Here is a 25771-nt window from a genome sequence, read left to right as displayed (position 1 = left end):
GCATCCTAAAGCAACACCCTCCTCACGCTGCCCCTGCTTAGCTCATATGAATTTTTACTGTCATGGTGTAAGTTTATCTTACAACAAACCCCAGACAAGGGTTTCATTTCCAAGCTTCATCAATCATTAAACCACAAAAGACTGAAGAGTATTTTTAGAGATCACCAGAAAGATATCTATATTTATGACATGTCGTTCTTGAAACAAATCAACACATTTTCATGCAATTGCAGTGGTAGGATTAGAGATGCAAGGTAAAATAAAAACAAAGTTATCTGGGAAACTCATTTATCACTCATGCATGATGCTAAACTAATCTTTGATTCTGTAAGTCATCTGAAAGATTCACAGATGCGACACAACCTTTATGCTAATTTTAAAATGTCCCAAACAAGAGCTTAACTGTGCACCAATTTAGAAACATTGACTTTCACTAACCAGAGTTGGACGGCTTCTGACCAGACAAATATTTTGGAAAAATACCAGGATTAGAGCTCAAAGAGTTCTGCAGATCTGTTTCTCCCTTTGAAATAACGCAGTTTGTCAGAAAGAGGATTTGGACTGTGTGTTCACCTGTATTCTTTTTTCACTCCACCCCTCACCTCAACCCTTCAGGAAAATATTCCAGAGGAGGACAGTTTTGACAGGAAAAGGGAACCAGGTGAAAGAAAAGGTTTCTGCAACTCTGGCTTCCCATGTTAAGAGTGTTTGGAGACAGAAACCTTCTGAACGTCTCTAAGACATACGCATAGAGAGTTAAATTATGTAGTAAGACTGAACACGCATAAAAATTGAATACTTCTGTATATGATAATTAAATACTTCCTGATACATATAAATAAGTTATCTATTTTATTACAGAACTTCTGAGTAGATTATTTATTTATTTTAAATCTACTTTCCTGAAATTCCCCATCCAACTGACAAACTGTTTTCCCGACACTTACTATGCTGCGAACTCCCAGGTAACACAGAATTGCTGTGGCATTTTCAGTAGGAAAAGGTGGGCAGCAACAAACTCTTCTACAGAGTTCTCCTTGCTGCAGCACAGAGGGCTTGGCCGGGCCCGTGGCCAGCTCAGCCCCGGGAGATTTGCTGTTGGCATTGAATTGTTCCTCGGGTTCCCTGGGGAGGCTCTGGGAGGAAACATCCAGCAGGCACAGCCTGTGGTACTAAAGCTCTTAAAAATCCCAGCACGGAGTTGAATTTCACCCCAGGGGAGGTTGACTTAGTAATATTGTCTTCAAAAAAATTGCACCAGTTTAGACCAGGCAACAGCCTGCCACCAGAGGTTTAAAAATCAACCTGTTTTTCAGGTCCATTGAATTATAAATGCATGTGGTGAAAACCTCTTAGACTTGATGCTTTTTTGTAGTTAGTCAAATGATTTGTTATGAAGAAATTGTCCAAAAACCAGAGCCTTCCTTCTGTTCTTGGGTGGTTTTCCCTAGTTTCTGGGACTAGGTTTATTATTATTAAGTGTTCACTGCTATGGTTTGGTCAAATAGTTCAAAACCTATGAGCTGCCTGATACGAAATTATTCTACCAAATAGCTGCACCAGGTAGCGTTCATTTCTAACCCCAGACTAGATAGAGTTAACTTTTTAAAACAACAGACTGATGAATAACAAAGTTATTTTCAATAATGAGTAATAGTTGCATTTCCTCCTGTAAAAAAAGATTTGTCACCAGAGAACCATTCCCAGTGCTTAAAACAGATATTTATGCCTGTACGTCTGACTGGCGCTACACCTAACTGCTTTCCCCATTTCCCCATAGGCTTTTCCCTATAGGTCTCAGCGTTGTTAAGTTCCATTTTGCCTTGTCCTAAAGGTGAAACCACAACATACACACCGCACAAGTCCATTTAAGCCCTAGAGCTGTGCCAAAATATAATAGCCCAGAAAGTTTTGATTTTTCTAGCTCCTCCAAATCTGTTTTGTATTTGAAGTGTCCTTTTACTGTAAAAGCCCAAGTGCCTGTGCTCCATTACAGCCTTATTTTCCTCGCTCCCATTTTAAGTGGTCATCATTAAATTAATTGAGATGTCATCAGTATAAAGCTAAAACTCCTTTCGGGTTACTTGCCTTCCACTCCTTTCCTCTGGCCACCTTTGCGGTTTCATATTTACATATATTAAAAATGCATTTTCTCTCTTTTCTTGCTACCTGAGACTCGCACAGAATGGGGAAAGCTTTTAGTCCTCATCAGAGATTCGAATTTCCATCCTGCTTTCAGTTTATGGAGATCACATTTTCCAATGAGTAAACACACTAATGGAAAATTCCCGAGCAGTTCCAATAACCATACATACAGTGTTGACTAATTTACCAGGTAGCAAACCATAAAGGAAGAGACCATTCCCTTCTTCTCTGTTCATTCAAGAACGGCAGACTTCAGTGTTATTTATATAAGGTCCAGAAAATAAAAATACAGGCAGAAATATGAGAATAAATTACAGCCTTTGGAAAAAAGTCTATAATACAACAGAAGCGAAGTCCCCAAACGGAAAGGGAGGTGGCAAGAGGAACGCTACCGTCATTCATTTGCTCTCTGCATCTCTCTTTAGACCTCTCTAGCAGATTTTTTTATTCATGCCACCAGCTCCGGGGTGCAGGTCGTGTCAATCATGTGGATTCACACTGTCTGATGCAAACCAGGGCAATGCATCGACTCTGCAACTAAAACATGGGAGCAAATAAAAGAAGACTAAGTTTTATCGCTGTTTTCTGAGAAGCAGAGAGGCAAAGCACTGAAGCAGAGAAGACCTGGGGACAAGGCAAGTCTTTTTCCCTGCTCCCAGAGGGACGTGCCAAGAACCATGGCTAGCCCAAGCATAGTTACCATACATCTGGCACAGCACTTTATTAATCAGATATGATAAATGAGATATACGATAAATATCTGACATATGAGAATGACATAATGAGTGAAACTACAGGATAGACAGTTGGGTCCAGGATAGATGTGGATCAGAGGTTCAGCCCAAGTCACTTTTCTCTGGCCAGCATTACAGGTGTGAACATACAGACAGTGGGAGCCAAGCACCACCCACAGTGCCTTTTGTTACAGCTTTCAGATACCTTTACAGCTTCCAGCAAACATGGCACAGAGAAGGACAATTCTCAGCCAGAAAAATTCACCCAGAGCTTTCCTTGGGCTCTTGCTACAACACTAGGGAGATACTTTCCTTAATATCTTATTCCACCTCTCTTTCCCTAAAGCAAGGCGGGTCTCTTCTTTCCTCGAGCAGGACATCACCGTCTCCTCAACCAGCAGCCGCCCTTTCCCCTCTCCCTCACATGCACTGTCTGGAGACAACTTGGAGCAGCCTCCAGGTTTAAAGGAAAGATGGCCCCTTAAGTAGACACTGCGTTTTTATGGGTCAGAACCCTTTGGCACCCTGTTTTGAAGCTAGGTAAACAGATAAAAGTCCCCTCTCAAAGATTATTCAGCACGCCACAGACAAACAGGCCCCAGTTCCGATTTATTTGCCCTACAGAGCAGAAAACTTTTAAACCTGAATTTGTCCCTGTATGATATTCGGATGCAATGGCTTACCATCACAAAGGGATTAAGTGCCCTAAAGAGAACAAGTCCCAGAGAGTGATGGTTTCTAATAAATGCCATTTGATTTTTCCTCAAGAGTATTTCTTGGAAAATACTTTTCTTGCTTTGCTTCTAAGAAAAGTAATTTGATAATGTTTGCCTGATCATAAAATTGATTCGACCTTCTGCAAATAATCTGACATCACGGTGTATTGCTGAGCCTTTTGAAGTGCATTAGGTTGTTCATAGAGCAGGGCTTTCTCCTATTTATTCTGTATGACCTCTTTGTGTAACTGATGGAAACGTTTCCAAAGGTTTCATAAAAATAACTTCAAGCAACTGATGGAAAAAAATAAAGATTTGAAATTCCAGTGGAATATGTAATAACAAATTTCAATGGGCGCAGGGACGAATAACTGTCTTTCAACCAGCTCTACTTATAAGTCTTGCAAACTATGGCCTCCCTCCTCCCCAGTGTGGATGGCTGCTATAGAGCTCTTATGTTCAGGTTTTTAATTAGAATTAGTTGCAAGTGGCAATATTTCATCTGTGCCTGTTATGTCTTTGGAGAATCATCATGATGTAATTCAAGAATGAGTTAACTTAGCTCATCCCCTGTTAATTTGGCAGGCATGTACGGGCTGATGAAGAAGCCGTCAATCCTGATATGGGAAGAAGGGGAACCAGACACATGCAGGTTACCCGAGAGAAAAACCTCTTATAAATGGAAGAAGCTTTTCAAGGTTCCAGGTAGGAACCACTTGTAGCAGTCAAGTACAATTTAAGATATTGCATTTCTCTGACAACATCTAGATGAGGGGGGGGAAATGTCTTTAAAAAAAATGTTTTAGCCAATAAGTTTTTTTCCTTAACATGTTTTTTAAAACTTCAAAAACAAAGTCCTTGTTCATGGCCCACTCCTCACCAAGGTCAGCCATTGACAGCTTAAAATATGTGTTCAAAGGTGTTAGCTAGTATGCTGGAAAACTCTCCCTCTCCCCAGCTGGGCTTGTAATTGAGACTACCTGGGTAGGACAGAGCCAACACGTGCAGAATCAGCTCTGCAAAAAATCCTCGCTACCCCAGGGACCACGTCAGCTCCCTCCGCCTGGGATGGCAAAAACAAAACCCCACAGCTCCCATCAACAAAATACAACTCGGTAGCTGGCAGCACTGGACCTTTATCATGCGGCAGAAATTCTCCTCCTGGTTAGCTCTTCACACAGAAGATACTGCTGCCTTAGCATTCACTCAGAGAGGTTTGTTGTCAGGGCTAGCTGTTCATAGGAAGGAAGACTTCCTGATTAGAAATAACCTGCTAATTAAAGTGTGACTTTATTTACACGCCATGTTCATTTATAGCTACTTATTTACATTATAAATTTGTCTGCCTTACAAACAATATTATTTAGTTGCATGCTAAGTCTCCTCTGCAAGACTTGTCACCATTTGAAGGTGTTCCTCAGGCTTGTAAGAGCCTCAACAAAGGAAGCAGACTCCGGCCTCAGGGAGATGATGACTCTGGCTGCAGAGTCCCAGTGCACTTTCCTTTCTTAGTAGAGGGAAGAATGACAAAAAAAAAAGCTGTAAGAGCAGGCAGCTAAGCTCTCCTTCATGAAATAGCAGAAGTAGTAGATATCTTCTCCTCCTTTCCCAGGTAATATGTATTAGATGTGGAGTATATCACAAGAGTAGATGGGTAAATAACCAAGAAATCTGCCACCTAACTCCCTGAAATCACCAGCTCTACCGTTACTCTCCACAAGCCCCTGCTCCAGATCCCAGCCAGCCAGCACTGGGGGGATCCAGTGTTTGCGGCCACCCTGCTAGCTGCCCGCTGCTGGCTACCATTACTTAGTTCTCATTTGAGGGGTGCAGTCCTCACTTGCACAGTGTGGAGGGAGCTCAGCTTGTGAGCAGCCCCTTCCCCACCCAAGCCCTCCTGCTGTCCCCACAGCTCCTGTGCAAAGGGTGCTGGGGTAGGAGCGGGAGCAGTGCCTCTGGGTTGTTTGCTCTGGGAATCCAAAGCCCATAAAGGCTGTGCTGAAGATGTTTTTTTTTTTTTGACACATTAACGTTTTATTTCTCTACCAGGTTAGTGGTTAAAACAGTGGCAATTTTCTGTTTGCAGCCCTCTGTGTTGCGGTCCTCTTTTGCCCACTGAACTGTGCCCTGACTTTCCTGAAGAAGAGAAGCCTGCAGCTCCTTGTGTCTCTGCTGCAGTCCAAAAACTGAGAGGTGAGACAGCACTCTCACAACTTAGTTACATGCATTTGGCAGAGCTAACCAGCATCTCCTGCAACAGCAGCTCTCACCTCTGCTGGGGCAAGGAAGGGTGACCCAGCCAGTAGGAAGAGGGCTGGGGAGGGCCATGAAATCAGCCCAGGAGCAGCCTCCTGCGCCCTCCAGCACACTTGACACCTGAAGGATGCTGCCTTTCTGTGCTGATCTGGCCCTGAGGAGTCCAGCCTGGGGCACAGCCACATGCAGCCAGCCACCTAAGGGGCAAAGGCAATCCAAATTTGGCTTGTACTCCCTTAACTGGTAAATGCTGACCTATACTATCCTAATGAGCTGTAAAACCACAGCTGTCAGTAGTGGTGCATGTTCACATATATACAAATCTCACATCAGATCAAGTGATGTGACCCAAATGTGCATTAAATAACTAATACAAATACTGACATAAAACCTTTTGCAGGGTCTGTCATTGGCTTCAGTGGTGGGTGTTTACCCAGAGCTCAGTTCTGCCCTGCAAGCACTGCCTCCAAAATCGCTGGAGAGCAAAGGCACAAGCTCTCCCAGCAAGGGGGCACGGGTAGTGCTTTAGAGCCTGCTGCTATGCGAGTAAATCTTCCTCTGAGCTCTGCAGCCAGAGCTGCAGCAGGCTTAGATCAGTAGCAAATACAAGACCAGCCAGCTCAGTCTCCAACACTGAGGCAGAGCGTTAGCTGCTCTCTGGCATCTCCCTAGAATTTAAGAGGCAACTACCGTTGCTTTTAAAGGGCAAACTCAAAAATATCGTGTGGCTTGTTCATTGCTGGATCATCTCTCCCCCATTCCTGTATTCTCCCTGCTGCGGGCTGTGATGGCTCTTGAATTACATTTACTCCAGCACATGGCTAGGAGAACAACTGGAATGGTGTATTCCTCAACATCCCTCCTCAAGACAAAACACCCAGAGCCTGCTATGATTCACCTTATTTATTCATCCAGGCTCTAGGACAGGGGAAGAAAAAGGAGGACTAAGACAGCAAATGAGATGGATCTCCCGGTTGGTCTGATCTTTTCTTGCTACAGGGGAGAGGGTCCCTGGCTCTCCATCTAACACTATACCTTCAGGTGTCTAGCTCTCAGTAGCATCTTTGCTTTGACCTTTCCGAGTTTTGGATCAGGGCCACAAAGCATGCTGTAGACGCCACGTTGAACATAGAGGTGGAAATAAAGTCTGTTCCCCCACTGCAATGTGCTCACCAGTGGCTGCTGTAGCAGCAATGATACAATGCAGTAAAACGGCAGGGTCTGAACGAAGGCAGTTGAAACGATTGAACAGCACTGAAGAGCTAAAATTCTCCTGATGTCTTTCAGCCAGGAAGGAAACCCACAGAGCGCTACATGTTAATACTGTCATGCCATAATGAAAAGATGCTACGGGAAGGAACATAGCTGAGATCAGGAGTGACAAACTCCTGGCAGGGGAGGATTATGAGTGGTGACTTCAATCGCAGGACAACAAAAAACTGCAGATGAAAACAGAAAGCACCTCCTGAACCATGAGACAGGTCTCCAACTCCCTTGCAAGTCTAATCTGTAAGGAAAAGGACACCAAGACACTGAAATTTTGGGTTGTACAGTACAATGCTGTACTGTACACACAGGGATATGCACAAAGAAAAAAACATCTGAGGTGAAAGGAAATAAAGGAAAAACTCTGCTGGGAAGAAAAATGCTAGGGCTTGGTTTTCATTATCTAAAGCCACAACTCAGAACTGTCCGACTGATGATAAGAGATGCCACCCACTCAGGGAGCTGGGTCCAGACAGAAAAAGGAAAGCTTTCAAAACAGCTTCTATAAGACATTAAACCAGCTTAATATCAAGCCAGACTGAAAACAAACATTTTAATTCCAGAACATCAAAGCACTGGGAGAGAACATGCTAAAGCAGAAAATTCCCGAATGAAAAGCTTGGTGTTTTAGTCTTTACGTATTTGGCAAGTAACCAGTTATATGAATAATGCCAAACCCATATATTCTGCAGAATGTCCCAGGAAAGGTTTCCTTTAGCCAGATCCCCGTTTTGAGCCAGACTTGCCAACTCCCTTGGTGCGTAATCCCATTCTGTGCACATAACCTTGTGCAATTTCAGCTCATAGACATAATTTTCTCCTCCAAACAATTGCAGAGGATGTGTGTGGGCTGCTACACGGCTATTGCTTTTCCCCCAAAGTGACCTTCACTCAGAGGATGACACCTGCTTGTATACACAGTAGTATTCGTGGTCTGAAGTTAGAGACATGATGTGAGCAAAGCTCCTGAAGACTTCAGTGGAAGTTTTGCTTGCCTGAGGACTTGGGGATGGCCTACATTTGTTTATAAAGCTTTCCGGTCCACTGGGATACAGAGGACTACTGCGCACAAGCATAAAATTATGACTGTGAGGCAATATCACCATGAGACAAATTATAACTGTGCTTAAAACTGTGTTTAACACAAATCAGCTATATCAAACTAACACTGAAGTTATAGACTGCTGAAGCTGACTAAGAGATCTGAATGCTCAGTTGCTTTTAATTTGAGTGGAAACGAGGGATTTGAATTCCTTAAATAGTCTTGAATGTTTCATCACTAATGTATAACAAAAAAAAATTTGAAGTAATTTGCTCTTAAAGCCTACAAACCCAGCCAAAAGATTTTGCCAACATCTTTTGGGACACACACACCCCCACCAACCATACTGCCATTAAGATTGGAATATTTTCAGGGATTTCTGAAAATCTCTAAGTTTTGATGAAAATTTTCAGAAAAAACAATTCCAACAAATGTTTTTCAATAGATCAGTTTGAGCCATTTAAAAAAAAAAAAAAAGTAATTTGGCTGTAAGTCTATTTAAAGAAAACAAACTTTAGCACCAAACCCTTTGCCCCACAACTCAGAACAGAAACAACTGATCACCCAAAGACCTACTCTTTCTTCCCGATCCCAACTGCAGTACTTTTTTTTTTAACCTTTGTAAGAAAGCACAGAATTGGACTTCAAATATAACAGTTTTCCTTGGGCAACACTGTAAAATTATTTCCCCATCAGAACCAAAATGTTAGTGGTGATGGAGAAACAGAGGGATGCTGCTTACATGAGCACATCCTTTTACCGTTTGAAAATATGTTAATAACAAATCTATGAGCCGATACTATTCCTTCCTGGATGTCTGTATGCCTGTCAAAAGATACTGAGACAGCATCCCCCTGGATTAAACACTCCTCAGCACTGTCATTCTCTTACTAGCAGTCTCTCTCCATTTTGGGGGGCACTTTTCTCCAGGCTTTCCTCTCCTGAGCAGAGGTTAGCCACACAGACAGCTCCACCAAAGCTAGAGCCCAGCATGCAAGTACTATTCACCTCCACAGCAAACACCTGGGAGGTGTTTCAGACAGCCAGGGCCCCCGAGATGAGAAATTTCCTTATACGTGTTTACTGTATTCTAGGAAAAACATTCGGGGAGGAGAGGGCAGGAAAGCCGTATAATAATGACTAGTGTAATGGGATTTGCTATTCTTGTTAATAGTTTAATCAACATAAGCATTTAGTGAACCCTCTTATGTGCTTGCCACAATCAAGTTGCTTTATATTTAGCTTAACACTCGTAAGGCCTGGTTAGCATCATCTGCATCTCTACTATCCACTTACTTCTGCAACAAAAAAGCAAGTGGTGAATCCTAGTGCCAGGACCGGGATTTCCCAACGCCTAAAAACCCAGCCATGCACAAGCGATCTCCTCAGCCACATGCCACAGTGCGTGTCCTGGTTGGGCTGGATACACCACACACAATATGGAGATGATGGGTCTCAGGATACATGGGACTTGCTCTGTATGAGCAAGCTAATTGCATAGGTGCCATGCTCCAAGGCACCACTTGCATCAGACTTACAAAGGGAGCTACATGTGCTTCTCACCTGTACTGGAACTGGCCCAACACTCCTGAAGATTCGCAGATCACACGCCATTGGATCCTGCACTTCCCACACAATCTTTATTTGAAGGAATGACTTATTAGCAGCCCCCGCTTTGAGAGTTCATGAATTAGATACTGAAGAATACTTAAAAGCTATAAAAGCAGCCAGATATGGAGGGACAAGGCACAGCTGGTGACAGGGTGGGACAGCACCAATGCCACAGAACTCACCATGGTCAGGTTGGTGGTGCCACAGTGGCTTTGCTGGGTTTTGCCCTAGGGCAGTTGTATCTGCTATTTCATACCATGGCATTTATGATATATTATTGGTATCATACCACAGGACATAGCATATGTTCTAAGGAGCCACAGGCCTTTCTCACAGTCCTTATTCGTTAGCTTGATTTTAGGCAGAGAGAGAAAGACTGCCTTAAGTTTTGCTTTCATCTGTCTAAATAGATAGTGCTAAAAGCATCCTATTGGTTTATCAGTATAAAGCTAATTTAAAAGGCTTAAAACTGGCTGTCAAATAAGCTGAGAGGATCTCCAAATTGACAACTGCAAGGGGGAAGGGGGGAAAAAAAAAAAGTCTACTAAAGGCAGATTTCCCTCCAGAACAGCCCTCCCCATTGTGGAGCTCGAGGGGAGGGGGTGGCACTTTCCCCCATCCAAAAGCCTGCCCCCATGACCTTGCAACAAGGGAAGATGTGCCATTTATAGATGCTAGTCTGTGAGCAGGCACGCGTTGCTGTAACAGCGAATGCCACAGGCAGCATCTGTCCAAGGAGCCCAGACACCAGGGTATTCCAGAACACAGCAACTCTGAAACACGTAGTCACAAGATTAGTTTGCTATAATGTGCCTGATTTATTTTGGCATTTCCTAGGGACCAAAAAAAAAAAAAAAAGAAAAAAAAACAGCTATGGGCAGTGCTGTTGTATCAGCTCTGAGAAGCATGAAAAAATACAATTGCAAGAAACATGTCTTGTGGGTGGGGGTTTTTTGGCTTTTTTTTTTTTTTTAAATAAGAAACAACCCACAACTTTCCATTGTGCCATTTGGATGCATTTTGCACTGCACAGTATCACAGGTCAACTCACGCCCAAGGCGAAGCCCAAAATACCATTTCCCATCACAGCTTCGAGATTGTCACCACATAAACATATTCAAACAGATGCAAATACTGATAACTCAGCAACACAGAAAAATGTTATATGCTTCTAACTAGAATTTGAATAAGAACAATCCTATCCTGCCTAGGGCCACACTGGAGCAACAAACCTCAAACACTGACCAAAACCTTAAATATCCACTGCTACGGCTGAATCTTTGTGTTAGGAGTAGAGGTCTCCAACTCCTTTGGCTCTTTTCCAACCGATGGAAGAACCTGCTCCCCTGTATAGACAGCACAGTTAAACTGATAGGAGCCTTGCAGAGTATGCCACAGGGGAAGGAGAAATCTCCAGTGTCCTGGGAGCCATTTATGTGCCAGACAAGCTTTGGGTAACTCCGCTGACTTATCATCTCACAGTATTTAACTCTAACATCTCCATCAAGGCTTACATCCAGACCTGAACCTTTTCAAGAGTCTGGCTGAGTCTGGATTTAGGAAGCTGAGGTCAAGCCCATCAGATGCAAGTTATTTCATCAATTAGTCCATTCTCCTAATGAGGAGAATTTGAGGGAACTGCTCTCTCGGGAATTTGTCCATAAAGCAAGTTCAGAAGCTGAGCAAAAACTCAACTATCCTCGTTCTTCCACATTTGTAGTACTCCTCTTTTTGAATGCAAGAATGCATTTTCTTAGTCGAAAGACTAAGAAGTGCCCTATGATAAATAAATAAAGGAATGAAGCAAGAAGTAAGCGACTTTAAATGTCCTGGTAGCTTCTAATACCTCTTTTCTTAAAAAGAAACAAGTGACTAGATGAAGAGAATTCCCAGTTCCTGCAGGTAACAGGAATGAAGCTTTCTAAGAGAGCACAGTCGCAATGATTACAGTGTCACATGTGAAGTGAAACATCACATACTGGTTTCCTACTTGCACATTTAATGGAGCTGTTATGTGCAGATAGCTGTAAGGAAGAAATTACCTTTGAGTAAGAATAAAAAGGGAGCTTGAGGATGCAGAAATTAACTACAGGCAAAAAAAAAGCGCAAAACACTAAGCAGACTCTATGAAGTGTAGATGAAAGGAAAGAGGAGCCCAAATGCTAGCAACACTAATAGCATTCAGTGAACCATTAAATGCTGAAAATATCTGTATAGTCAACTTGTTCGCAGTATGTAAGGCTGTCATCTTCTGCTGTTTGGAGAGCTGTAAGAAGCCTGCTCTGCATTACTTCTCTCTATCAGCCTCTGAAACTACCAACATTTAGGGGCTGAGGCAAAGCGGGATGAAATCAATGACATTTAGTTAACACACTGACAAGTGAGTTTCAAGTTAGATCTTGTGATTTACTAGTTGCTTCATGTGCTTTCCTACCCTGTTCCTCCCTGTGCTTACACATTTAATACTTCTCAGTCCCAAAGTGGAAAGCCTCTGGATATCTATAGCTGTATTGCTGAGAAGACAAGATTCCCTCTCCATCAATACCAGATTATTGGCACTGACTTCATTACATTTACCTGCATTTATGCTTGTAGATTAGTGTAAATTAACCCTAGGAGAACCAGAGGTCTAGAAGGGATTTCCAGAGGTCATTTATTCCCTCTACCTGTGCAAGGGAGAACTTGCACAGGTTGTTCCTGACAGACCGAGGTCTAACTTGTTTTCAAAGTGTCAGAGACTCACCTCTCCCAGGGAGCCTGTCCCAGTCCTTCACACTCCCTTAGTATCAGATTAATTACTAAAAATAAAGTGCCCTCATTTTCCCTTGAAGCAGTTTAGCCCACAGCTTCTTGTCTTAACCGCCAGGGTGAGGAAGACCAAATCATTCCCTTTTTCCTTTGCAGCAGCTGACAATGTTTTGGAAGAGATTTAGTCTCCCCCTCAGTCTCCCTCTCCTGAGGATGAAACCCCCTCAATCTTTCCTGGCAGATCATGTCTTCTAGACCTTTGATCAGTCTCACTGGTTTCCTTTCCATACTCAACCGTTATCCAGCTCAGTCTTGAAGTACGCTGGCCAAAAGCGAGCGCTGTGCTGCTTGCTAGCACAGAGCTGACGGCAAGGATTATGATGCTTGCCGTAGTGGCAACAGTCACACTCATGCATTTGATGCGCCTTTTCTGCAACAGCATGGCATTGTTTATTCACAATCAGCTTGTAAGCCACCAAAATCTTTATTGATAAATCAACTACACATGTAGCTGTTGTTCCCCAACCTGTCGTAACCATATAATAACCTATATTAAGAGTTTATTGCAATACATGAATCTATATTCAGCAGAGGGATGATGCACTGTCCCAGCTGAACGGCAAGCTAGTTTGGGTTTTTTACCACATCACTAGCTTGCAAAGATCATACTGAACTTTAATCTTGCCCAGTGTGCCCACAGCCTCTTCCAACGTGGTGTCAGCGGCAAATTTAAAATGCATACCCTCTCTTCCATCAGCCAGATCACATATGGAAATGCAAGACGTGCACACAAAACAGCCCCCTCATAACCTCCCTTAAAGACATCCTTCTATCAGTTTTGCACCCAGGTATTTTCATCCATGCCATCCTTATAAGAGTGCATGTGAAACAGCTCCAAAGTTCAAACCAATCTCAGGGTGTTGCCCTATTTTAGTGGGAAATTAGATTGGTTTGAATCTCCTGCATCTCAAAAAAGATCTACGCTGCCTGTTACTCATCCCCTCGTTTTCTTCTAGGTGCTCACAAATAGTTTGTTTGGTTATTTGTTCCAGTGTTTTTCCTGGAACTGAAGCTAAGCTGACAGGTCTATAATTCTAGACCTGCTTGTTAGCACCACTTTTGTACCAATGAGCTCAAACCTGCACATAGTACTCCTGGGCTCTGCTCCAACAGACCACTTTAGCACATATTTAATTGCAAGAGTGAGAGACATCTGTGGCTGTAGAGGGGATGAGTCACATGCTTAACATTAGGCACGTGCTTGGATGTTTTTCTAGTTCCTAAGAATGGATACATTAAAAAAAACAAAACAAAAAACCACCAAAACCAAGCAAAACAAAGGCATGTTTTCATACAATGCTTATGACTTTAAGAATGCAAATGCCAACAAATACTAAACATCGATCTCCATGGATAAATGAAAAGCAGAACTCATTCTCTGCGACCCTGTGATCATCTCCGCCATGATGACTTCTTTTGCTATTGTGCTGCTTTATTATCTAGCTTTGTTATATCTTTCTCAAATCTCCCCTATCTTAATACCTGTAACATTATGCCTCCAGCAAGTTTTTCAGCGTTATTAGTCCTTTCTTCCAGAGAGTTAATGAATTGATCAGATGTCACTTAGTCTGTCATGAACTGCTATTGACACCTCTCGTAGCAGCTTTCTGTGCATTTCAAGTCTATTTTTATGCTTCTGAAAGACAGAGCACTGACAGCTCTGGAGAGCAAGACTAATCTCACTGCTAGGTCAACTCTGCCCAGATCAGTTCAAACCAACAAAGCTATTAAAACCCACACTTCGTCACCCAACTTCAGGATTACCTGCAGCAATATCCCAGGAGGAAGCAGCACACTGAAAATGGTCAAACACGCGATGGGGTCAGCACACAATGGCGGGGCTCAACAGGAGTCCTCTGCTGCTCTCCATCCTCTCCTCCAACTTCAGGAAGCCTCTGCTGATCTCTGAGTCAGGCGTTCAGCTTAAACACAGCCCTTGATCTGACTGATGCTGCTTTATCAAATGAACCGTTTACACCTGTTGAGCTGCCTGTGGGCTTGACTCTCCACACTGGTAGTCCCTTGACTCTAGTCCATGGGACTGCCAGTCCAATGGCTAACTGCCATTTGAACAGAGTCACCTGGATAATCAGGTGCTGAGCCCCAGCACCTGACTCCCATCTCTGCTTCGCTCTGCTCAGTTTCCCCTGTTTCTGTAACTGCTTGTTGCTTGCTTCTGAGCCCAGAACAGACATGGCCAGCCAGGCTTTCTTCCATACCTCTTCTAGCTAATTCCTTCATTCTCTCCACATAAACCATTTCTCCAGACCAGCGAAGAGACCTCAAAGCACATTGCTTATCCCAGACTGAATTTATCTTATGCATACAGAATTGGGGAGGAATTCCAGCTACCAGAGCTCTCTTGCAAGTTAATTATTCTTCAAAGAACTTTTTGGCAGTCCCAGGGAGCACCTAACTATTGATTTTCTACTCTGTATAATTTCTCTGCAAAATGTAATCATTCTCCTCCTGTCTCGCACTGTCACTCGTCTCTCAGAACAACCTGGGAACAATAAAAGAATGGAATAGAGGGCACCAAGAAGGGCACCGTAAAAAAAAAAAAAAAAATCTCTGTACAAGCAGAGTCTGTAAAAGCAAACCCAAGAAATGTATGTAGACCTTGTTTAATATTCATCAGCCAGTGTACTGTATAACAAACCCAAATGCAACTGTTATAAAAATTCAGGCTAGAAGGAAATCAAATGGAGACAGCATTCTAAGGACTCCGGCATTTCAGAGTTTCTCATTTCTGGACTTGTAGCATAAATGTACTACAGAGGGAAATGTTGTTGAATATATTGGTTGCTTACAAATGGCTACATTTGTATATAAATTCACCTCTTAAAAAAAAAGAGAAAAGGAGTTGGCAATAAGAGACTCCAAGGAACTGGCCTAGTATAAATCTTATTGCTAGCCCATGATTTTATGGAACAACAAAATAAAATTGGAATTGAGACCAGCAAATCTAAAAACCCAGTTGTGCAATATTAAGCTGTTGTTTCTTTCTTCGGCTCCCTGCGCAACAAAGCGCTTGATGCATGATTAACTTCACAAACATTAGGAATGCCTTTTGACTTCAAAAAGTTAGCAGCTTTAAATCTACCTGCATTCTGAATACTGAGTATTTAAGCAGATGCTGACTTCTATGCCGGTGCTTAATTCCTCTGTGTTTGCTACAAGAACCAGCCCATTTAAGGACACCATTGAATAATTCTTCGATTCTGCCTAGAGAATCTGCCTGGTGAGGGATGGCCAGTCTCCAGAGGGGCCAGAACCACTTTGGTTACAATCGCACCACACAGCAAGGAAGATAAGGGCTTGGTAGGAGAGAACAGAGAGAGCAGGTTGGGCACAGAGCGGTACCGCTTTGCCCACGTTCGTGCTGACAAAACTGTGATGTAAGTTAAAGCCACTCCCTCAGTGGTTTTAATCAGGAGAGGGCTGCACAAAGACAGTTCAAGAAGCTGCATTTGGGTCTCTGTTGACCTCTGCCGAGTCTGTGCTCTTCCCTTGTAGTACAGGCACAACAGGGTAAAGAACTGATTTTGATTTCTTCCATGTCTAGGATTAAAACCCTGCAGGACTAGGGCCAGATGTTGGTTCTGAGGCTGTACTGTCCAAACTTGAGCCTGGTTTAATCAGGTTTTGCCAGCCCCTTTCCCTTGGATGTCAAATGACAGTTCAGGAGGTGAAATGAAATGCTTTGGAAAGTAGAACACACAATTGCAGTTCATAGTGGGGTTTTTTTCTAATTTTCTTAAGAAATTTTCAAGTCCTTCCTATTTCCTTTAGGAAAATAAATTCTTAGCAGAAGCTATTTAATGAAAGAAAAGAAAAAGCTATTATTGATCTAAAGGAAAAAAAGTAGCTGAGCAAATTTAGGTAAACTGTGTCCCGCTGCTGCTGCCAGGCAGAGAAGTTGGTGCTCAGAAGACAGCTTCTTTTGTATGTCAACACTTAGCTATGCATCCTGGCATTCATTATTTAACAGCCTCCATGTGACATACAGCTTTCAGAAACATGGTATTCTTTAGCAACCCAGATAAGAACTCGGCTTTGAAGCGTTCCCGTTGCTAACTGAGCAATGCCTTCGATTCTCACTGATCTGAAAGCACGACTGTGTGGACATCCCCGTGCACTGTCAGAGCAATGCCAGTGGGCTCTGCTAGAAAGGAAGCTGGTTTCAGGGTAGAAACATCATCACGGAACTCAGCTGTGCCGTGGCACGTTGTCTGAACTTGAGTCAAGTTCCTGTTCCCTGTTGTTCTGGCACCCTTGGAAATCTACCAAAAATAAAAAACAAATGCCAGAGGAAGGGAGTGGCCAAAATCCACATGCAAAGTTTATCATTAAGACCTTAAATTTGAACTTCCAAATCCAAGTGCTTAAAGTTATGCTCCGAGCTCCCTGTGAGGAACATTAAAAACGACCCGGTTTAGAGTGACTCTGAGCAGCTGGAATCCTGTCAGTAGGCCTTGAACGTTCACTGCGTTTCTCCAAAGCAGCTCCCTTTCATTTGGGGGCCCATTCAAAAAGTGGGCATTTGCACGATGGCAAGAACAAAGCAGAAGGATCTAAGCAAAACCCAGCCCTTCAGGATTTAAAATACATCTATTTGCACTTTCTCAGCATTAACAAGAGCTTTCTTCTACACCTTTGGGTCCCTGCATGCCAAGAGATGAGGGCAAGATGCACAGATACTGCAAGCCAAAGGAGAAGACAAGCTGGGAAGAATCCAAGCTTCACCCAGGAGCAGAATGACATTTCAGTACATTATGCTTGGGAAGGTGCCAGTCCAAATGATCTGCTACACAGTGCTTAGGCTGGAAAAATGAGCCCCTATGTTTCTGTAATAGTGCAGTTACTATTTCTTACCAGTGATGCAACTGTTAGAAGAGGCAAAGATCCTGAGTCAGGGAAACTGCTCAGCTGAAGGGCATGGGTAAACGCACAGCTTCTGAAAAATGGGTCCTATATTTCCTCATAAAAGTAGGACTGTATGAGGAGGCAGGGAGAAGGGGTTAGAAACTGCCCTGAAGAATAACATTTACATCCTATTATCTACAAAGATCTGGTCCTGCCAACCATGTACTCCTCCTCTGAGCCCAGAAACTGGCCTTACGTACTCTCACTTACTGAAGGGCCAAGAAGGTAACCCTGCACAGTTGCTCAGAGACGGCATGCTTGACAGCACTTCTGGCAGCTGGAGACTGAACTATATCAGAGAAGCCAAGCCTTTTTTTTTTGTGGGCTTTTACATTCCAGGAGGAAACCAGACCTATTGATGAATTCCTTCTGTATAATGTAAGTGAGGTTTGGGACCAGGGGCAGGTGGGTGAGTGGTACCTGCTGTCTCTTGAATCATTCTCTGCGGCGCTCAGATTGCATCAGTAGGCTTAGCAGCAAATTTCAGCATCTCTGTTTCTTCGATTAAAAGCCCTTCCACTGTCTACAATATCTCTCCTTCTCTCACACCCTTCCAACTCTACTATGACATTGACTTTTGACTTCTATTTTCAAAAATGCAAACCTTCCCATATTTCCATCCTCTAGGCTTTTCCCTTTTTTTTTAGGGGGGGAAGGTATTAAGCTTGTCCTGCACATGGGGTAACTCAGACTTGTCAGTAAGGAATCATAGAATCATAGAACCATTGAGGTTGGAAAAGACCTCTAAGATCATCGAGTCCAACCATCAACCCAACACCACCATGCCCACTAAACCATGTCCCTAAGCGCCTCATCTACACGTCTTTTAAATACCTCCAGGGATGGGGACTCCACCACTTCCCTGGGCAGCCTGTTCCAATGTTTCACCACTCTTCCAGTAAAGAAATTTTTCCTCACGTCCAATCTAAACCTCCCCTGGCGCAACTTGAGGCCATTTCCTCTCGTCCTATCGCTAGTTACTTGGGAGAAGAGACCGACCCCCACCTCGCTACAACCTCCTTTCAGGTAGTTGTAGAGAGCGATGAGGTCTCCCCTCAGCCTCCTTTTCTCCAGGCTAAACAGCCCCAGTTCCCTCAGCCGCTCCTCATAAGACTTGTTCTCCAGACCCCTCACCAGCCTCGTTGCCCTTCTCTGGACACGCTCCAGCACCTCAACATCCTTTTTGTAGTGAGGGGCCCAAAACTGAACACAGTATTCGAGGTGTGGCCTCACCGGTGCCGAGTACAGGGGGACGATCACTTCCCTTGAGAAACCAGAGAAACCAGGCTTCTCTGTCACACTCGGTCTCTGATTTGCTCTGTGCCCTTAGGCCACTGCTCCTCCACTTCCTTACCCATCCTTGTGCCCTCACTACCAGCTGGCACACTGCTAAGGAGAGGCAAATGATACTCAATACAAAATTGCAGAGTAATTTCCACAGAGCTATTTCTAGTAGAAATCGGTGTCTAGACTCCTCCGGTTCGGACCAACTCTCAAATTATGTGCCACATTCTGGGTTGTCCTTGAACGATCGAGCACGAGGGAAATGGACCCTTAAACCACCAGCCCTCTGATTTATGCCCTTAACTAGTGAGGGATGACAGTAAATTATCTGCCTCCTCACCTGTACCAGAATTAAGTCCTTAGGACACCATTTTGCAGGCTGACAGACCTGCTGGATGGGTGCTTATCCAGCAGACTGATGGCTGTGGCTGGTCGTCACCTAAAAGCACAATCTGCCCTTCGTGTGAATGTTACTTTACCCTAAAAAGATGTAGCCGTCTGGGGCTATTCAGTTGCTAGCCTCACCCAGGTCTTTGTCCAGGATGAACGAACATATGTCCTTCTGAAGCCTGTAAGTCAATGGCACCAAGGAGCAGAGAACAGAGATACTGTTTTATGCAAAGTCAGAGAAGGAGCAGCACCCTCCTGTGCTCATGTATATTTATTGCACTGCAAACTCTGAGCTCTTTTGCAGCTAATCAGCACAAAGTGTTTTTTGGCTGTCTGCCTCCTAGGTCTCTTTCATTGCATCCCCCCTCCAGACTCTGTGTTTTCAGGGATGTAACTTTCCTGCTATCCCTTTAAAACATCCCAGCTTGTCTGGTTTCTCTGTGACATTTCCATGCTTCTCAGGATGCCTCGCCTGCTTCTCACCCATCAGATCCTGTGGCGCGGGTGAGAGCTGGCACATCAGCACGGCATTATCCGAATGCTTAAACCTTGTGCAGAGTGTGGTGGCCGGGGCTGCAGAGCAGAGGCCACTTTTGCCTGCAGAAGGAAGGTGGCACATGTACAGCATAATCCTCTTTTCCTGCAGGTATAAACGGGGACCATTTTTATACTGCATAGGCTGCCATCTCGTGGGCATCGTCTGGCACATGCATTTTCCTGGAAATAACAACTCCCAAGTGCAAATAACACCGTACTGTCAATATTCTGCTCTGCTGATCTAAGCAAACCGCAAAGCTTCAGGTCCCTGGCTTTGGAAGATTATAGAGGAGCAGACGTGTTGGAGTTGTTCAGCTTGTAACTTGGTTGGTAGGATAGATTTTCCATAAAAATAACAGCTTTAATGGGCAAATCTATAGGTGCTGGTGTGGAATACTAAGGTCAGAAACAGCAAGCTCAGCATACTTCTTACACAAAAGCTAAAACCCTGCTGCCTATGTCACCGTATGAGCTCCAGGCTACCGCTGTTCCGTCATTGCATCGATACAGTGCAATCAGGCATCCTAAAGTAACGGAAATCTTTGTATTGACCTCAGAAAGTTTTGGCTCCAGTTCAGATGTGAGATAATCAGAGGTAGCTTAAAAATTGCTAATGGACCCTGGTGCTTTCATGAGCACCCTGTCCTTACAGGGGTAAGCTATGCCCTCGGAAAGGAGGGAAGGTCCTGGTATTTTCTTACCGATCTTTTAGGATATAGCAACTTCAGTCAGATTTCACGTTTCTACCTCCTGCATTGTGAGAATCTGCAGTCAAATCAATGTAAATGTGTCCTCTGCTTTTTCAGGCACTTATTATACAATATGAATCAAAATTACTGAAAGTTAATTCTCGGCAGATTTGGAGTGGGACATTTAGGGGTTGGGTAAAATTCTTTTAACGCTTCTGCTGGATCAGTTTATCACCATTGAACTGATTTTGTATCTACTCTGACACCACTGGAATTCCCCAACAGTCCGACAGTGTAAGAGCTTTGCATCATATGGAGATGCTCGGGAAGAGCTACTGTGTGCAAACACATGCTCTTTCTCGAACTGAATTAACTTTTAACCAGAGATAAATCCTAATTTCATAATGTTGTGCCTCTTTTTTCAGTAACCCTCAGGTTCGAAACAGTTTACCTGATGAATCTATGTCTGCACTGCGTGGCTGAGGTGAAAATATGTGCTGGAGGAAACCACTTTGATTTCAGCACTTTCTAGCTCTGGTCACCAGGAAGAGAAGGAAACTTGACCTCTCCTCATCCTTATCCTCCACCTCCACCTGAAGCTCTCAATTTGCTACGCTGCGGTAATCCTTCCATGATAGAAATGGCTATTAGTCTGTGTGGAAAAGCAGTCCAAGCACTTTTACTCCCTTTGGGTCATTTTGCGGTAGCATTTTCAAGTCAGAATCATCCAACATTTGTCTTGCAAGTTAGAAATGAGACAAAACAGTGTTTAATTTTTTGTTTGTTTCTGGAATGTAATAATTGGAAAGTATAGGGTGTCTTTTCACTTTCCACACTGTCCATGCACAAAGATATACCAGCTGAACCATGACATATCTGTCCCCGAGCCAAGGGTGTTCCAGTTTAAAGAGGATCAGTCACTTCAGGTTAGAGGAGAAGGCGGATTTTCCTGCTTCTAAGAGAATTTCCCCCCCCGCCTCCCTTTCTTTGCTACTACTCCAATACTGCCAGAAAGGACTTAATCCTAGGGACCTAATAAAATAACTTCTGACAAATGGAAGACTTCATTTCTGGAATAGACTGGACATTGTGCACAGTGACAGGTATATTTTACGGGTAGAGATATGCCTACCTTGCCCTTTAAAAGGAAGCGATCTCCGTTTTATGACACACTAAGCAATACACGTGGCATCCTAAATCTGTTTTGTCAACTGAGTCCAGGGTTTTTAAAAATATGCAATAAGATTTTAATACAGCTCATCACATTATGCAGAACCAGACATCCTGCTTAGTCTTCAGAGACTTAATATTCCCCATGCACAGCCCACATGCAACTGCTCCTATCTAATTACATGCCATGACAGCCTTCAGTTGGCTCCCTTCCTTTGACACCACAGCAGAGCGTTCACTGGCTGAGTCCTGAACTGGGACGCACAGCTTGCCAGCTCTAAAAACTGCAAGCATTTCTGTTCAGAATGTCTTTGGCTGTCTAACTGCACCAAAAATACACTATCTTAATTTTCTTCCTGGAAAGCTAGTTTTCCCAGTCCTGAAACGCTTGCCTGCAGAAGCAGATTCGATTTCAGCTTTTTGGATAGTTGCAGCAAGCAGTGTCATTTGCTTGTTAGCGTTAGAAGGTAGGAATGTATTTTGCTCAACTTCTATCCAGATGGGCCGGTGAAGATGAGTTTCGTGTTTCTTTCTGTTAGATAAGCATCATTTTCACTGTACCGGTATCAAAAAGTCCCAGCTAAGGTCAGCAGCATGCTATGCTATTCACGGTACAATAGCAAGAGGCAAGCTAAACGGTCTGGACTCTGAGCTGACAAGACGCAATGGATGGCAAAGAGAAGAGTCGCATTCATGGTGAAGTGCGTGTAACACAGCCAGCTCCTACGGGTCAGAAATCCTGATCCTGCACCCTGGAAATCATGAACCTGGCTTCAAAAGCATAAGATTGTTAAACAAAAGAGGGGTCTGTGTTTATCGTTTCCTCAGTTTGCTTGATTATTTGGAGCTTTTAGGAGGCACTCTGTCACATTCTCAGCATTTTTCTGAAGCTTTGACAAAGAGACACTTGGCACCAAAAGTGACTCCTGTGAAACCAAGGATGGCACTGCAGTTACCTGAAAAGGCATCAGAGTTTCACCTTTGCTTCAGAAAATAAAAATAATAATGACTTCCACACGACGCTGGAGAGTGGAGGCCGTAAGAAAGACATCAAATACATTACTCCTCCTACCCACTACTGAGAGTGGGTACCACTGAGCATGACAGATGGCAAATTTTGAGACAGCTCCAATTTATGAGAAGACTGCCAGGAGGGGTAGAGGGATGAGGGGCTGAGGGAACAGGAACAAGAGAATGGCTAAAACAAACAGAGGTGAGTAGACATGAGAAGAGGCAAAAAGGTAAGAAAGAGATTAAGGGCAGAGAAAAGCTACACTGCCTCCTCCCCTCCCTTGTATCTTGATTTCTACCAGAGTTATGCTGGACAAAGATCTGTGCATATTATTTAAATGTCCTGTAGCAAGCTCTGCTCCTCGCAGCCACTGACCCTCTGCTCAGGAACTAGCTAAAAAGCAGATCTTTCTTCCCTAAAGTCAGGCTGGAAGTCCTGAAGTGCACTGGAGGAGCACAGCCCATCCCAGCTCTTCTTTATCGTGGTCCTTTTCCAGCCATTGCCTGAGAACAAACTGACAGTCCTTTAGAAATGCACTCTGTGTTTTGAGGGTAGGGACAACATGGCAACACTTCCCTGCTCAACAAAAAAGTTATAGCACCATTTTTTCCATCTAATTTGCTTCAGACCGATAACTAATAGAGCTAGTAAGATCTGAGCAGTATTTTTCCCAAGAGGAACCTAATCTTAAATGCCTTAAATCCATAGTTTGGCACTTCTGGAAATGGCCTCATTTTCCAAGGTGTGGAAGAACTGCAGCCGCTGTGGTCCTCAGGAATGCAGCACTTTTGAATATCTGCTTATCTAATCACCCAAGAAGAGATTATGATGCCTCTGGGAAGCTTGTTCTTCAGTTTTTTTAACTGTAGCAACTTGTTATTTCACACTGTGAAACTTGCTGGGTGACCCAGAGGAAAGCTTTAAGCATAAGCTTCACAGGTTGCCATTCCCAGAAAGGCTCTCAGCAACAGTGGAAGATCCCTGGGCATGTTCTAGGTGCAGACTTGTCCAGATCCTCATCAGTACCAGCCTCTAAGCATCTTCCATTTCCTCATCTACTTCCTCAAAATCCAGATCTTTGCTTAAACTTGCTACAGGTAAACCACAACTGACTTGAATTATATAGGAGGTAGAACAGATTAAGAAAGAGATAAAAACTTAAGAGTTTTTAATTAAAATGAGTTCTAAAGATGAAAAAGGGATTTCAGAAACTAGACAAAACATAGAGTCATACATTCGATATGAATATTAACACGTATGCACGTGTATGTGCATGTGTACGCATATATGTTGAGTTAGGAACAGAATAATATAAACCAGAGGAAAGTCATTCCAACAGATAAATTCTACTGCAGATACAGTGCAGTGTAAACCTAAGTGGCCTCATTTACTGGACTAGGTAGTCATGAAGTTGTTTCTAACTGTGAAGGATACAGTTCTAATCCATAACTTTCAGCCTAAATTATTCTGTTGCTCTGACAACATACTGCTCCTGTTCTCAGATGGGAGCATGCCACATTTGTGTGCCACATTTTTAATATCTTTTGAAGTTTATTTGGAATAGAGACAGCATAAGATTCAGAGGTTAGTTGGGTCACCTTTTATTCTTCGGGAGAATGGTTTTGTCACTGCCTGTGATCTTTGTGTTATTAATGGGACACGAAAGCTGAGAGAGTAGGGACTGGGAGACGCGGAGGAGAGGTGGGTAGGAGGCATGGAGGAGGTGAATCTGGAATCCCTCCCCATCTTTTTATGCCAGAGGGAACCAGACAGGGAAACTGGCTGGAGGACAGGCTGTTATCAGCTCTCATGATTTTGAGGGTTGTGTAATATTTTTTAAATGTAAAGACAAAGCTTTGTGACTCATGTAGTTGCAGAAGACTGAGCGATCTTTTGAAGGCTAAAAAAGGGCAGCCTCTCCCAGTCTGATGGAGCATGATCAAATAAATCCTACTGAGGACAGGTATCTGGATATCTTCTTTTGGGTTTAACCATTCCACTTCCTACTTTGTCTTCCAGCAGCAAAGCATAACCTCCTTTTCCAAGCCACTTGAGGCTCTAAGTCCTATTATGCAATGCCTACAGGAGACCTGAGCAGTGCAGAAGAGAGAGCACTGACCAATTTAAAGCTAAAGTAAATCTAGGCAGATGGGCAGCCGACAAGAGTAAGGACACATGAATGCCTCAGCCCATGGACAAGAGATTTAAACAATAATTATTCCCTTTCTCCTTAGAATGTCATTCAAAACACTCTATGTCAATGCAAAGGGATCCCCACGCAAACACGAAACACAGCTGATCACAGGGACCAGTTTCATTTCTGGAGACTCATGGACAGCAGGGCGCCACCAGTTCTGAACCCCCTCTGCCACAACCAGATACAGGGGGTATTTAAGACAAACGACTAAAAGTGAACAAGGCTGACTGTGGAGCTACAGTGATGCAAATTAGGCAAATAATTAGGACCATCCCTGTGCATGTTAAGTCCTGCTGCTTCCTCTGCTGCTGTGTATGTATCAATGAATGACTCTGGCCCCTTTGTATTTTTCACAAGCCAACTTTAAATCACAATTAATAAAGGCATCTGGTTCTTTCAACCATTTCATTTTACTTAGAGGAGGCAGATATGACATACTATCCTTTCCAATAGCTGCTTGGAGAGTTTCTCAGAAGAAAGAAAGGGCAGAGAAAACGCTGCCTAATCAAATTTCTCCTGTAATCTTAGCTCTCAAGGATCTTTGTTCAGCAATGTAAAACTGTCATTTTAGCCTACAAGAAACAGGCATTTTCCTCCCTCGAGGAGTGTTTACAGGCACCCTTGATATAACATAGCAGACACAGATCTGGGCCATAAAGAACCCACATCAAAACCTACATACAACAACTATAACAGAATAATGCAGCTGTATTAGAAATCTTCACGGATCTAGAAACACTCGTGATGCTTTCATTTCATACCCTATGGCTAGCCTGTAGCGACAGGACTGTGTGAAACTCAGGTGAGCAGAGAGGTTGAACTGTCCATGGTAACTTCAGCACTGGATTTCGGCACAGCCCAGCTCCCTTTTGATCGCACGGATCCAGCTGTCAGGCCGTCGCACCATGCTTACCGCCTGCGCTATTTTTTTCCAAACGAGCCACGAGAAGCATGGGGGGAAAGAGTTCCCCCCTCCCCGGTGGGAAGA

General features: G+C 43.5%; 1 protein-coding gene across 3 annotated transcripts in view; it reads left to right on the top strand.

Annotated features, from left to right (window-relative positions):
• LOC143158747 (uncharacterized) overlaps window positions 1-25183 on the top strand; it is a 32095-nt gene extending 6912 nt beyond the window's left edge. The window contains exons 2-4 of one of the 3 annotated variants that reach the window (XR_012995055.1): window positions 4181-4300; window positions 20830-22787; window positions 24821-25183. Coding sequence is in view for 2 of the 3 variants with exons in the window: in XM_076335107.1 (XP_076191222.1) it covers window positions 4181-4300; window positions 20830-20936 (227 nt within the window). In the remaining variant the exon portion in view is untranslated. Of the gene's footprint in view, window positions 1-4180; window positions 4301-5681; window positions 5789-20829 lie in introns of all 3 variants that reach the window. The other 2 variants (XM_076335108.1, XM_076335107.1) reach the window with 2 other exon arrangements.
• The last annotated feature ends 588 nt before the right edge of the window (window positions 25184-25771 follow it).

Source organism: Aptenodytes patagonicus, chromosome 3 (genome assembly GCF_965638725.1).
Source record: "Aptenodytes patagonicus chromosome 3, bAptPat1.pri.cur, whole genome shotgun sequence".
In the NCBI taxonomy this organism is placed as follows: domain Eukaryota; kingdom Metazoa; phylum Chordata; class Aves; order Sphenisciformes; family Spheniscidae; genus Aptenodytes; species Aptenodytes patagonicus.
This window is presented reverse-complemented; position numbering and strand designations above follow the sequence as displayed.